At 45.2% G+C, this 14,519-nt stretch overlaps 7 protein-coding genes across 7 annotated transcripts; 2 read left to right on the top strand and 5 right to left on the bottom strand.

The window, feature by feature from the left end:
- Window positions 1-192: 192 nt before the first annotated feature.
- Window positions 193-576, bottom strand: SOH1 (LALA0S07e00430g1_1; the record flags this gene model as incomplete). Its single annotated transcript, XM_022771315.1, has 1 exon — window positions 193-576. One exon carries the CDS (start codon window positions 574-576, stop codon window positions 193-195), a length of 384 nt encoding a protein of 127 aa, XP_022629234.1.
- A 308-nt stretch (window positions 577-884) lies between these two features.
- On the top strand, window positions 885-1,976 carry SCS3 (LALA0S07e00408g1_1; the record flags this gene model as incomplete). The annotated part of the gene is made up of 1 exon (XM_022771314.1): window positions 885-1,976. The coding sequence occupies one exon, from the start codon at window positions 885-887 to the stop codon at window positions 1,974-1,976; it is 1,092 nt and encodes a 363-aa protein (XP_022629233.1).
- Window positions 1,977-2,013: 37 nt separating this feature from the next.
- LALA0_S07e00386g (LALA0S07e00386g1_1) lies at window positions 2,014-3,648 on the bottom strand (the record flags this gene model as incomplete). Its single annotated transcript, XM_022771313.1, has 1 exon — window positions 2,014-3,648. One exon carries the CDS (start codon window positions 3,646-3,648, stop codon window positions 2,014-2,016), a length of 1,635 nt encoding a protein of 544 aa, XP_022629232.1.
- A 1,324-nt stretch (window positions 3,649-4,972) lies between these two features.
- Window positions 4,973-6,094, bottom strand: PDB1 (LALA0S07e00364g1_1; the record flags this gene model as incomplete). The annotated part of the gene is made up of 1 exon (XM_022771312.1): window positions 4,973-6,094. One exon carries the CDS (start codon window positions 6,092-6,094, stop codon window positions 4,973-4,975), a length of 1,122 nt encoding a protein of 373 aa, XP_022629231.1.
- A 522-nt stretch (window positions 6,095-6,616) lies between these two features.
- On the bottom strand, window positions 6,617-8,236 carry PCS60 (LALA0S07e00342g1_1; the record flags this gene model as incomplete). The annotated part of the gene is made up of 1 exon (XM_022771311.1): window positions 6,617-8,236. One exon carries the CDS (start codon window positions 8,234-8,236, stop codon window positions 6,617-6,619), a length of 1,620 nt encoding a protein of 539 aa, XP_022629230.1.
- Window positions 8,237-9,045: 809 nt separating this feature from the next.
- Window positions 9,046-10,770, bottom strand: TDP1 (LALA0S07e00320g1_1; the record flags this gene model as incomplete). The annotated part of the gene is made up of 1 exon (XM_022771309.1): window positions 9,046-10,770. The coding sequence occupies one exon, from the start codon at window positions 10,768-10,770 to the stop codon at window positions 9,046-9,048; it is 1,725 nt and encodes a 574-aa protein (XP_022629229.1).
- Window positions 10,771-12,365: 1,595 nt separating this feature from the next.
- MET13 (LALA0S07e00298g1_1) lies at window positions 12,366-14,165 on the top strand (the record flags this gene model as incomplete). Its single annotated transcript, XM_022771308.1, has 1 exon — window positions 12,366-14,165. One exon carries the CDS (start codon window positions 12,366-12,368, stop codon window positions 14,163-14,165), a length of 1,800 nt encoding a protein of 599 aa, XP_022629228.1.
- Window positions 14,166-14,519: the final 354 nt, after the last annotated feature.

Below are 14,519 nucleotides of genomic sequence, written 5' to 3'. Positions count from 1 at the left end.
TAGTCGTATGGCACGAACGATCAGCTCGAAAATCAAGTCGATGAACGCCTGGATGACGGCGGTTCCGAGCATTTTGCACGCGTGATGGAATGTGACATATCAGGTAACAGGACTGAGAGGGAATAAGAGACTCATCGCTAGAGTTCCTCTTTGCTGCCGCCTTCGTGTTTATTCAGCATTGTGCTCTTCGATCTAGCTACTCCAACGCTCGACCATCTCGTTCATCCACTGTCCTCCCTGGCTCTGCAACACTTTGGGCAAGTCCTCCACACCCTCCAGCAGTCCATCTTCGTTTACCGTGGCTGACGCCAGAAACCCGTTCAGCAATTTGAGTATGAACAGACAGTTTGGGTACACTATACACTGTGCATACGGCGGCTGGCACCAGTACTCCAAATACTTCAAATACGCCTTGAATTTCGGGTCTCTCCATATTTGTTGCTGACTGAACAAAAATATCACATACGGCACATTAGCGAGACACTGTACAAACTCAAGCTCTACTTCAAAACGTGTGGGCGGTACATCTACTTCTGCTTGATGTTCCAACCCGTTAGCTTTGTCAATGTTGTTCATATCGCCTCGATCTGTCGTTATAATTGCTTATCGATACGAAGGTCTTTGAGGGTAAGCACTTGAGTCGGACTTGAACTCCTCGAGCCGTTGATGCTTGACCTTTCGTCAAGTTCGTTAACCTATAATCGATAAATTGGATGTTGAATTAGTCGAGCGCTTTGTACGAGCACTCATTACCTCGCTTACGATATGTACTTTCATTAGGACACGAATCATATCGAGTGCTAAGCAGCTAAGAAACCTTTTACAAAAGCTGTCAAAGATTCAACAAATTCATTCTTCCCATTGAAACTTCGTCGAGTTTATATATGGTTTCGTCCCTGTACAAAGTATTTCTGTTTTCACTTTGTCCGGTGACATTGATTGTGGGCCACTTTCTGTCATATCACATAGTACTGGAAGTTGACCGAGATGGATGGTTTAACACATTTTTTGTCAAACAGGGCTGGTTCTGGACAAGTCTGGTGGGATGGTGGTGTATGGTGAGATACAGAGGTTTGGGTATTCGTGGTACGTGGAAAAAAACGCTTCTTAGGTACTGTGTGCTGACAGCGTGGTGGTTGGTCTTTACTCAGTCGATATGGTCAGAAGCAGCTCCCATTATGGATCTGGTATTCACCGCTACCGGCGGACGGTGTACGTTTGATCTTTTCGATCCCACAGATTTGGGAACTTGGACAATCAACGATAGATTCCACGATACGTTCTCACGCAGACAGGTAAGCTTTCAAAAAATTTATAAAGCGCTGAAACAAGTCTCCACAAATCCATCCTCGATGCTTCAAAACGCGGTTTCAGAGCTTGAACACTGGATTTCAGAGGGTAAAGAACATCTCTCAAACCTGGAAATGACTCCGCATCAATTTAACACGCTCATTGACGAAGCGTTGCACTCGTGGCGTAAAATCAACTCTTCCAGCGTGTGTAGATCTTTGGGTGGACACTGGAAGGGCGGGCACGATCCCAGTGGTCATATTTTTCTCATCACCCTGATGTGTATGTTTTTGCTGGGAGAGCTCCAAGTCATCGGGAGGAAAGCCCAGCGGAAACTCAAAACAGATCACAACCTGTGGAGCTCTACGAGAAATTACGGAACCAATATGTTGAAACTTGGGCGTAATCTTCTCAATTTGTCCCGTGGGACTGTCACTGGTAAGGAGCTGTTGAAGAAGCTTGCCTTGATTCCTTTTCAAATCATTGAACAGCAAGTGAAGCTGATAGGCGTTTCTGTGAAATTCGTTTTATGGGATAATCCTATTCTCGCCCTCGTTTTTCTAACCTTCATGTGGTGGTGGAGTTTTCTCGTCACAACAATTGCATTCCACACGCTTCCTGAGCAGATCAGCGGCCTACTATGCGCGTATGTTGTAGCAGCAATCGTTTATTGGAAACTTGCATAAAAGTCCACGCAACCTAACATAAAACCCATGTATATATCTAACGACACTGCCATGAAGATTGAGGCAATCTCTGTAATTGTTGGGCTCTTCTCTTGATGAAACCAAAATACAGCAGACAACCCACAGTGATGCAAAAGATGTTGGTGACAAAGTACCCGTCTTTTATAGTCAACCATTCGCCGCCCGCCGCGATGCAGCGCTCCTCTTCCGTTGCGTTTGCTATTTTATTCGAATAGCGACAGGCGTGCTTCGTGAATCGATCGATCATAAATAAGATCAAAAGCCGCGGCCACGTCCCGCCCAAATTGCTCAAAGTGTTAAGCAATGTCATGTACGTTCCCCCGATTGCAGGGTCTGCGATCTGCGTGTGAAAAGCGCAGATTCCAACAAACTGAACAGTAGACATAAATGAGCCGAGTAGGTGCTGAACTATAACCATGAAAAAATATCCATGAGTGATATTGCCATCAGCGGGGAAGTACGCGATCAACACGTTGGCCAAAAATGCAGCTGTGAGCCTTCCAAGAAAGCCCCATAACCACGGCGTCAATGTGCCCGGCTCCCCAACCAAGAATTTTACTACCTTATTCGTTGTCATTGGCGCTTTTTTTTCGTAGGCAACGTTAGCGCTCCATTTGGCAACGTAGTAGCCAAAAATGATTTCAAATGGAAAATCAATTAAAACAGTAACAGCAAGGTCTTCTCTTTTGAAACCACGTTCCAGCAACTTCAAATTTGTGGCGCCCTCGTTGCACTGAAAGGCTAACTTGCTGACGAGATGAATAGCCATGAGTGACTGCACGCTCGGGAGTTTTAAAACTTTGAAAAATGAACGATACACGCCTGACAAGCTAGTGTGAGCGGGATTTGTATCATAGTTGTAGTCAATGAAATCGTCAACCTTCTCGTCATTCTTTTTCGTCGGTAGCGCTGGAGCATCTGTGGGGTTTTCGGTGGTGAAAAATAGAAGGTAAACTGTCACAAACAGATACAAGGCACCCGAAAATTTGAGATATCCACTAAGACTTATTATTCCGTGGTCCTTAGGAATGGCTCGTATGTATCTGTTCATGAAATCAGCGGAATTGAAAGCCAGAAATATCGTGAAGGACATGAAGTAGCCAGTGTTCAGGCCCACAGTTTGGGCAGTAGACGCATATGAGAGTGATTCCTTTGACAAAATCTCCAGGGCCCACCCATCAACTGCTATATCTTGAGTTGCGCATAGTGCGATCAAACTGAGAAAACATATGGTCAAAGTAGAGATGCTCAATTCTGAAGATGCTGTATTTGACGAAGACGCATTTACACCATGGTATGCATCATCCACTCCCGAAAAAACCATGTTTTTTGAAATTGCTGTACCCAAGATCCACAGAATGATACCGCTCAAAAATTGGACTGGAATGATCCATGACCGCCGCCGACCGGTTTTCCGGCTATAGATAGAATCCACGATAGGCGACCACAGAATCTTCATGGAGTATGGATATGTGGCCATTGTGAAAACCCCTAATTGAGTGAAGGTTGTTCCTTTAGCCATTGACTTCAACAGAAAAGGGACCGTTCCAAAAGTTAACCCAACGGGCACGCCTTGTAGAAAATAGAGAAGCACCAGTAACAGAAACGGTTTGACATCGTGCTTTGCCAATTGGTGTGGTACTCCGCTCATTGGCTGGTGCTTGCAGAGCGCTAGAGAACAATTCTGGGGTGAATTGGCATTTATAACAAAGGCCATCCATCTCATCCTTTGACAACCGGTTGAGAATTGTAATGCTAGTTAATTACGTATTTAATGATAACATTTGAAGATCACATGGCCATTTTGAGTGACATTGACGTACAGTGTGATTTTAAACGAAATGTCACATTTAACTTTGACACCATCGAGATAGCTTTGACGGCTGAAACCATGGAGAGCTCTGATGTATTCTGCTTCTTTTTATGGCGATCAGCAGCTTTGATAACTACTTTGGGAATTCTTGAATGCTCGGATTCTGACAATTCCGGGATTGTCAAAATATTGGTGCATTGAAATTCATGGGAACTGCAAGTAGCACACCCTTACCTGGTCACTCACATCTTCACCGCTCTAGTTGAAAAAAAGAAAACCAAGTGCTCCTCAGAAGTGGTATATCAATCGAATTGACGTGAAGGGCCTCTTTCAGTTTTACTTTATAGGTATTTACTTGTATTCTCTAATAGATCGCATCAACGGAAGAAAAGCATTTTGTTGTAAATTAACGAATGATGCTAGTTTCGACAAAGTTCATGATAACTTCGAACGTTGACAATGATCGTCTAAGCTTCTGTGCTTCCCTTGCTTTCCACTATCTCCTTTGCTATACTGCTGGCTAATGTTCTTGGATTCGACATAGACATATAATGTAACCCAATTATTGGAAAAAATCACGACCATTGACGACCTATATTAATATTGGCACTCCAGGAGCGCCCTATATGGAATGCTGTAACTTCGTCTATTCATTTTTGACTCTCTCCTTTCAATAATGAAATGTTCCAGACGAATGAAAACACATAGATCCAAATAATTTGGACGTAATCTGACAACCATTTTTCGGACTTTGATTTGGTGGGAATATATTGATCAGTCTGCCCGAATCACGAAGCCTCTCTCCTTGAATCGTGATTGCGCTGTCTGACGTTAAATGCTGCGGCTTGTTTGAGGTGATTGCTCTATTTTCTTGAGTTCCCGTTGCTCTCTCCAAAGCAACGAGAATGCAGAAATAGGACGATCCCTCGGTGCGTGAACTCAAAGGAAAGGGAAGGATGGGTCACGTAATAGAGTGGGCTTGAATATCTCTTGCTTTTAAAAAAGACGGCTTCGATAACCATATTGGTGATTGTGCGGTTGCTGGCTTCCAAAAACTCAACCTACATGACAGTGCGATGAGGAAAAATGGAAATTCCGGTATCATTCCGTTCTGTTTGTTGTTGTTCAATTGGAAACCATTTTTATAACATCTGGGGATCGCTTATTCAACGGATAGAACCTTTTTGACGGCGGAAGCAATCACGTCAGGGTCTGGGAAGGCAAAGTCCTCCAATTCCTTGGCATAAGGAGTTGGAACATCGGCACCAGTGACTCTTTGCACTGGGGCGTCAAGGTAGTCGAAGGCTTCCGACTCCATGATTTGGGCCACAATTTCGGAACCAACACCAAAGTTAGGGAAAGTAGATTCAACGGTGATCAAGTGGTTGGTCTTCTTGACAGATTTGACGATGGTGTCAACGTCCATAGGTCTAATAGAGCGCAAGTTGATCACTTCTGCGGAGATACCGTGTTGCTTCTCCAAAGTTTCAGCGGCCTGTAGGGAAAATTGAACATTTCTGGTGTAGGTGATAATGGAAATGTCAGTACCTTCACGTTCGACTTTGGCGGTGTAGGGCAAAGTGAAGTCAGTGGACAAACACTCCTCGGAAACTTCGAAAGATTCACCGTACAAGAGCTCGTTTTCCAAGAAAACGACAGGGTTGGGGTCTCTAATGGCGGCCTTCAACAAACCACGGGCATCTTCGGCAGAGTAAGGCACCAAGACCTTCATACCTGGAATCGAACCGTACCAGGCAGAGAAGTCCTGAGAGTGCTGGGCACCGACACCGACGGCAGCACCGTTGGGACCTCTAAAGACGATCTGGCACTTCTGGGTACCACCAGACATGTAGTATGTCTTAGCAGCAGAGTTGACAACTTGGTCGATGGCTTGCATCGAAAAGTTGAAAGACATGAATTCCACGATGGGCTTTAGACCCTTGAGCGCAGCGCCCACAGACAAACCGGTGAACCCCATTTCAGTGATAGGAGTGTCCACAACACGACGTTCACCAAAACGGTCCAACAAACCCTTGGTCACTTTGTACGCACCGTTGTACTGGGCCACTTCTTCACCAATGATGAACACATCGTCATCACGGTCCATTTCTTCGGCCATAGCGCTGTTCAATGCATCTCTAACAGTCATTGTCTTGGTGGAGGCCATTCTCAATTGCGAACCAGCAGCTGAGAGCCCTTGGCCTACGATTGTTCTGCTGCTTGCAGGCAGCCTCATCATCTGTTTTGCTCCGCCAAAAAGGCCGACAGGAACTTTGAAAACCATTTTCGTCTTGGAAAACCGGAATTAAGAGAGAGAGAGAGATCTGCGGTTTTTTAGCTGTCCAAAAAACCACGTCAGTAAGTGCACCTTCTTTCCTTTAAGTTACAGTGTTCAAATCTAAGTTCCTTCAGGAAAATTTGAAATCTTTCACGTAATAGACAGGTCCCTTTTATATAGTCGTGAACTTCAACTCACGTAAAGAGAGATATAGGGACAGACAAAGAAAATGATGGGGTCGAGTTTTGAGAGAGAAAAAAAGAGGTCACATGACTGCATTTTTAGGCGACCAATCACAGCGTTTAAGATAGCGTGATAAGCATGTGACATAAACAATGGGCTATAACCACGTGATTATGGATATATGATCATAGTATACGCAAGTAACGTGACCTCGAGAGGACAGTTTAAGACACATGGGGAGGAAGGTGACAACAACAAATCAAGCCACGACATATTTGAGCTCCCATGTCTCAACGAGCTTTGCGCTGTTTTACTACGTCTTTGTAATCTCTTGTTTTTCCTTGCTTACAGTTTACTCTTCCCCGCAAAAACTTCAGCAATGATTCTGCGCTGAATTTTGCCTGTAGCCGTCTTGGGCAACTTGTCGACAAAGAAAACGCGGGTGGGAATCTTGAAAGAGGCCACACTTTTGCGCATGTAGTCTGCCAAACCCGAATAGTCGAGCTTTTGTCCAGGTTTCAGGACAATCGCCGCGTTGACTACTTGTCCGTATTTTTCATCAGCAACACCAAAAGCTACAGCCTCCTCTACCTTTGGATTCGATAACATAACGTTGTCCAATTCGATAGGCGATATTTTCTCGCCCCCACGGTTGATAAGCTCTTTTAGACGTCCTGTGAGCACCAAAAACCCCTCTGCGTCAAAATAGCCCTGGTCACCGGTGCGGAAATAGTTCTCACGCTGTGTGAAATTTTCACGGTTGGCCTTCTCGTTGTGGGCATAGCCGAGTGTGACGTTCTCGCCACGAATCGAGACTTCACCTTGCGAGCCTTGCGGCAATACATTATCCTTGTCATCCAAAATGTACACTTTAACACCTTGAGGCTGGCCAACCGTGCTGGGCTTTCTTTTGCCGGGGGGTAAGTTGTTAGAGGTCATTTGGTGCGATGCCTCTGTCATCGCATAGGCCTCGAGAACAGGCGCCTGAAATGCATTCTCGAGCTTGTGGAAAGTGGATGTCGCCAGCGCAGACGAGCACGACCGGATAAACCTGATCTTGGGCAAAGGTTCCGGTTTGCGCGTGTTGAGCAAAATCATACTGATTGTGGGGACGCAACTGAACCAATTACACTTCCAGGTGGTGAAATCGGTCCAGAACTGCTTGGCACTGAATTTGGCCGGCACCACCACAGAGCCTTGTGCCCAGAATGTGGAAAGCAAGACACCAATCAACCCGTGCACATGGAACAATGGCATGACGACGTACGAGCGGTCTTCACTGGTTAAATTGTAGGTTGCAGCGATATTAAGCATGCTTCTAACGATGTTGAGATGTAACAAAGGAACAGTCTTGGGTGCGGACGTAGTACCGCTGGTGTGAAGCACCAATGCCACATCGGAAGATCTTGCAAATCCTGGGAACAAGTCTTCGTGGTTGACAAAAGCACTCTTGTTAATCGAAGAGTACACTTTTGCGTTGTAACCGTCCTTGGGCGAGTAAACGTCGTATTCCACCCGGAAGCGATCAGCGTTGAACGCCAATTCCACTATAAAACATTCAAACTTGGCTGCAGACTTCACGATCTCGGCCTTTTCCGCTTTGCTGACAGTTCCCTTAGGCACACAAATAACCTTAGTTTTCAGATCATTCAAGTAGAAGTTGAACTCTTCAGCCCTATAATTTGGATTTAGAGGAGCTCCGATCTTGGCATCTGTAGTCGACGCCAGAAAGGCCGCAATAAACTCAAGTCCATTCGGCATTGAAATCGCAATTGCAGATTGACGACCCACCACATCGAAGAGAGGAGAGTCTGCTGAATGGAACAGCGTTTGCAGATGTCCTGTAATATGGGACAAGTCTCGATAAGTGACTTGTGCACCTGTATCTGGGATGATCACGGCAACATTATCAGATACCTTGAGACTTTCGTTGAACGAAGCGACGCCTGTAACTTTATTCACCATTGTAATTTATCAATGCGAGCCTTGGTCCCAACTAGATGCCGACATTTGGAAAGCAGCTAGCGATGTGCTGTCTAGCAGTAATTGCTGTCCATTATATACTTTCAGATTAGAGTCAGGTGCTAATTGTCGCAATGCGATTCTTAAGGCAACCGGCGTCCTTTCAGCTGCGGATATCATCTCTGATGTCTCTGACGTTTTCATCACGAGATATGGCATGAATAACGATTTCAGTCAAGCTGTTGTTGGCAGATAACATCTTCACTCACCGATCTGAACGATATCATAAAGTCTTCCGTCTTGCCGGTCTGAGGTAATCAAAAGTTCTTGACGTGAAGAGATAGACGTCATTTTCGAAGAGCTCTGATTCAAATCTGTGTTTCTCACCCATTCGTAGAATGAAGCTGCTCTGAGTGAACTAAATTCTGTACCTGGCAAATAGGCGGCCATGGCTTTTCCTCATACTAATCATATTATGCTACTAGTGAGTTGAATTTGAAGCAAATACTGTAGCATGTCCTGGGAAAAAGACAGATTTTCTTTGAATAACTGACTTGAGCGGGCGTTATCGAACAGGATAGAAAACGTATTTGCATTGCCATATAGAGCAGCTCATTCATTCATCCATTTCAATCTTGTGCTGGCCTTATGTTGGTCAGACACAATTGTCAGTCACGGAAGTATGAAGTGACAACTTCAGCTCGTAGTAGCGGCAAAAAAGTAAAACCTCGACGTCAAGTGCTCTATTACACGGTGCATGTCCTGGGATCTATCGTCAGCGCGGTAACCTTTCAATCCTCGCCCATGGCCCTTTAGGCTTGTGGTTCGTGGCAATTCCCTAGCGTGTCAGGCTCTTCATAAGCGGTGGAAATACAGAACGAGTCGTCCTTATTACTGTAGGGAACTGTAACGTTTTCAAAGGGGACCATAACGCTTATTTTCTTTCTATCGTTTGATATAACCTCTGTCAGTGAGCGTCCGGCACCATTGAACTTACTGTACGCCAGATTAGCGGCACTTTCAATAACGATCTTGACTTGCTTGGTAGATTTGAATAAAACGCCCACTTCGTAGTTTCGCGGTTTTGAAGTGTACGTGCCCCATGCATTCATGCTCAAATTACCGGTTGTGAATAGCACCCAATCCATTTCGTCAAGGATTGTACCTTCTGCATTGACTGTGGTGGCTTTCATCAAAAACTTGGTATGAGCTGGTGTTCCTTTCCTGACGTAGTCCACTGGAGGGTTGCGTTTGTACAAAATGCCCCATTTCTTCAACTTTTGGTACAATTCCCGACTTGCGTCATTCCGCCTCCAGTGATAGTGGAACCAGCCGCCCGCCATGTAACCCATCGGGCCCGTTCTTACTTCTTCGGATGTTGGGTACACAATGCGCGGCTTGATCTGATTAATTTCTAGCCACTTTTCATAGTCTGGTATGTCAAAGGGCTTGGTGCCGCGCTTGGTACCGGTATCTGGCTTTATCAAGCCAGAAAAGAGCGGGATCATGTAATGAAGAAAAAGGTTCCCTGGAGACCTAAGCCCACTTTTTATAGGTGAGCCTATGGTCGAGACTTGAGCTAGGTAATGGTGTGTTTTATCTTTATCCTCTGTAGTGTGGTGTTTGTCTTGCAATAAACGACTGAGAAGGGGCAGTCCAGAAGATGCGATATCAGGGTGCGAGTAAACAAACTGTAAGCCCAGTGCGTCGACAGGAAGAAAATCCACTTGTTCCAAAGCTTCGATGAGAGGTTTAAAATCAGCACGATAGCCTTGTAGATATTCAGAAAGCGCAGTTCGAAATACGGAGGGACGTGACCCTGAGGAGAATTTTTTGAGCAACGGACTGCACCATACAATCTGCGTAGGGATGTTCGTTTCTGCTGAAGTGAAGTTATTGGAAGGAATATAAATTTGGCAGTCGCCATTGTCGAACTGGTTCACCACCAACTTAGAGTGATGACACGCATAAGGTGGCATGTTTACGAGCGAGGTTTCCATGTTTCGCACCAGTTTTAAGATACGGGGTGTTTGTAACGTGGCCGGTAAAATCGTGCCTCTTTGGGCCACTATGGTTATGCGAGTGTTCTCTGCGAACATTGGCAGGATGTAGTCCAATTCGAATTGAAAGCTAAAAAGCCAGCTTCTAGCCAATTTCGGGGCACCAAAAATTGATTCTAGGGAAACGAAGTGCTCTGAGCTTGTCCCTTGGTCGTATATCTCGGACTTCATCAATTTGAAAGGATAGTTAGTGGTAGGAACCGAAGAAATATCATCGGACCTTTTGTGCTCCTCCCTGGTGGTTGTTGTTTCTCCCAAAACGTCCTGCTCTTCATTTTGGGATATATCTGTCTCTGAAGTGTCCGCGCCGTCACTTTCCTTCTCACTCGTCAGATCAATCACTTCTGTATTAGCATCTCCTGCGTTTCTGGGAGTTCCTTGATTGTTTTCGGTTTTGGACTTTTTTGGGTGCTCCAGATTCCCCCAGTGTTCTCTAACACGCTTTCTAACATCAGAGGGTGGCTCTTGATTCGACATGCTCCTCAAAGAGGCTGTTTGTTTCTTCTTCAAATAGTTTGATTGTAGCGGTTCAAAATTAACTTGATGACAGCCACCCTGATTGATAGTAAACGCATGAAATTTAGCAGAAGCGCGTTTGAACTAGCGAGAAGGCTTGCCAGTACAAATCGAATGAGTGTCAAGAGATTTTCCTAGATCAATAATGATTGTACCAGTTTTTTTGTGCACCAATTTTGGCCTACTGGAATGGCCTCAAGCTGAAAGACAGAGCACAAGTTTGAAGAAGAAAGATACGAAATGACAGTTGATTCTCCTGAAAGAGTAGAAGTTAGGGAATAGGGATATTTTAGACGGGTGAAGAAGAGGGATGTTGAGATCAAATGATTTCAGAACTCATTTTGCGTTCGAAGTTTTATTTTGAATAGCCGCCCATGTGAACGCGTAAAACTAGTCATTGATTCTCTCATTGATAACTTTATGCCAAGAAAAGCTGTTAGCAAAAGTTGTGTTTGTTCTGTATAATCTTGGTGGCAAAGGGTCTGTTTCTGGTAGACTACAGGGGCCATGAGCCATGGTGAGAAATGATTTTGAGCAACGTTCTTGATAGGAAGCTGAAAAAAACTATGAAACAGATGTCATGACTAGTTCGATCAGACTATCGAGAATCTATGGGCCGCTCTTTACGACTTGAGCAAGATTTGGCCGGTTCGAGCCACGTCTTTTTTTTCACGCAAGCATTGGTATTGTTACGAAGAGATACAAAAGGATTTGAATTGGTTAGAAAAGGCCGCATTTACTCGCGGTTCCATCCCTCAGGACGATGATCTCCAAGTTTGTTACCAATATGTACTACAAGACACATTCATCGAGCCTCAGCGAATTTATCAGGTTTTGATATTTTCACGACAGGTCATTGACTTGCCACTTAAAAACGCCCAAATTCCATGGACTCACTTAGCCACTAATCCCTCTTTGAAGAAAGGCACGTCTATGGATCACACACGCGCGTTTGTTAGATCTTAACAGCCTTTTTCATGTTCAAAAGTTGTTTATCGATCTTCTTCAAATGGTAGCAAAAGTTGGGATGCTCGAAGCTCATTCCAAAGCTTCGCTCCTACTGGCTAGTGGTCCACAATTTTACACACAGTGGTTCCCACACGTACCGTTGGCGGGTGTAAGCACATCCTTGTGCGTTCATGCCACTCTCACGTGAGGATTACTACCCTGAGCTCAAGTAATCACTGCTAATATCACCTTCAGTCAACAGTGGCTTTAAAGGCGGGCATAACACCGACCTCCAGAAGAGTACTCGGTGAAATTCACATGGGCTGGCTATATAAACGAAACGGCTATCATAAGAACGGCTGGGCGGATTTCAAGCGCTAAAGAACCTCATAGCTCGTGGCGAACTAAGGAATTATCTTCTGACAGAAAGCAGTGACAACCCTGAACATTCTGTTCTTGTTTGATAGACAAACGCAATCGTATTCGAAGGTTTCCACTATAACTTGGTGTGATCCGCATAGGCCGGAACAAATTCAAGCCAAGAGCCAAGATCAGATCAAGAAGAAAGCCAAAGTATCTAGTGTCGAAATTCGAGCTTATAACCCAAGATGAGAGTATCCGAGAAATTACAGAAGAATCTGGATTCTGCTGAAAAGTCGAAAGCCACTTTCTCTTTCGAGTTTTTCGTTCCAAAAACTTCGCAAGGTGTCCAAAACTTGTACGACAGGATGGACAGAATGTACCAGACTCGTCCTCAATTTATCGATATAACTTGGAATGCAGGAGGTAAACTGTCGCAACTGTCAACAGATCTGGTGTCAACCGCTCAATCCGTGCTGGGTCTTGAGACCTGCATGCACCTAACTTGTACGAACATGCCAGTAGAGCTGATTGATGACGCACTTGCCAAAGCGTACGAATCTGGCTGTCAAAACATTCTGGCCTTGAGAGGTGATCCACCTGTGACCACGGGCGAGTGGAAACAGTGCGAAGGTGGATTTGCCTACGCCAAGGATCTGGTGAAATATATCCGGGAAACATATGGTGACCATTTTGATATCGGTGTTGCTGGATACCCTGAGGGCCATCCTGAAGAAGAAGCCACCCCACAGCTGATTGACTTCTTGAAAGAAAAGGTGGACGCAGGTGCCAATTTCATCATCACGCAAATGTTCTACGATGCTGACATTTTCATCGACTGGTGTCGTCAACTCCGCGAAGTCGGTATCGACGTTCCGATCATTCCTGGAATTATGCCCATCACTACGTATGCCGCTTTCTTGCGTAGAGCAAACTGGTGCCAGATCCACATCCCAGACGAGTTCCAAGCCGCATTAGACCCTGTCAAGGAGGACGACCAGGCCGTCCGTGAAGTCGGTACCAAGCTGCTTGCAGCAATGTGTCAAAAGCTGCTGGATAGTGGCTATGTGACGCATTTGCACATGTACACCATGAACCTGGAAAAAGCGTCATTGATGATTTTAGACAGACTAGGGCTTCTAGCCGAGGAAGAGGACATTTTCAGGGATGAAGTGGTACCTATGCCTTGGAGAAAATCTCTGCATCCACAACGTAAAAATGAGTCGGTGCGTCCTATTTTTTGGCAAAGAAGACCATATTCGTATGTGGCACGTACCTCAGAATGGTCTGCGGACGAATTTCCTAATGGTAGATTTGGGGATTCTTCCTCGCCAGCTTTTGGTGACCTGGATTTGTTGGGATCGAGTTTGATCAGACAATCGCCCCAGCGTGCTTTGGAACTGTGGGCTACTCCAAAAACAATCACTGATATCTCCAATTTGGTTATCGGCTACTTGCAAGGTAAGATAAAGTGTCTACCATGGTGTGACGTGGCTTTGAACCACGAGGTCGATTCCATCATGCCAGAGCTGTTGGATTTGAACAAACACCAGATTGTGACCTTGAACTCCCAACCTCGCGTCAACGGCATAGACTCAAGCGATAGCGTTTTTGGCTGGGGTCCCAAAAATGGGTACGTTTTCCAAAAAGAGTACTTGGAGTTTTTGCTGCCCAAGTCCAAACTATCGCAGTTCATCGACCTCATCGGCAATGGCACTAGCCTAACCTACTTCGCCGTTGATGCCGCGGACAAGCTATACTCCAATCATCCTGACGATACTGCTGCCAACGCTGTCACATGGGGCATCTTTCCTGGCCGCGAAGTGCTGCAACCCACAATTGTGGAAAAAGTGTCGTTTTTGGCGTGGAAGGAAGAGTTCTTCCACATCTTAGAGGAATGGCGACTAATCTTAAGCCAGGACGGCCACAATGACAGCGCTACGCTTCTCGACACCCTCACCAGCGATTATGCTTTGGTGAACATCGTCGATAACGATTTCGTGACTCCGGGCGATCGTATTCACGATCACCTCAAGAGTCTGTACTGATTGACCTGGCTGTCGGGGAATACTTCACCACTTCCGAGCGTCAATTTTTCTTCTACTCCGCATTGCCGCGGGTCTGCTTTCTCAACCAAGCAATTCGACTTTTTTAGCGGCACTTTTCGTTTTCTTTCTGCATTCAACATGGGATTTAATAGAACTGGGTTCAAACTTAACAAAATCAACACAACTTAGCAAACAAACAAGCAAAAACCAAGCGCAGCACAACTGTCGCGACGACGCATTATCAATCAACGTCCGTGTACCGTGTTCAAGGCTACCTGTACAGATTTAAGCACAACTCGTACGTTATTTTTACAGTAAAAAAAAAAAGACTTATATATGTGTCAATCATTACTT

Source organism: Lachancea lanzarotensis, scaffold LALA0S07, assembly GCF_000938715.1.
Source record: "Lachancea lanzarotensis genome assembly LALA0, scaffold LALA0S07, whole genome shotgun sequence".
Classification (NCBI taxonomy): domain Eukaryota; kingdom Fungi; phylum Ascomycota; class Saccharomycetes; order Saccharomycetales; family Saccharomycetaceae; genus Lachancea; species Lachancea lanzarotensis.
This window is presented reverse-complemented; position numbering and strand designations above follow the sequence as displayed.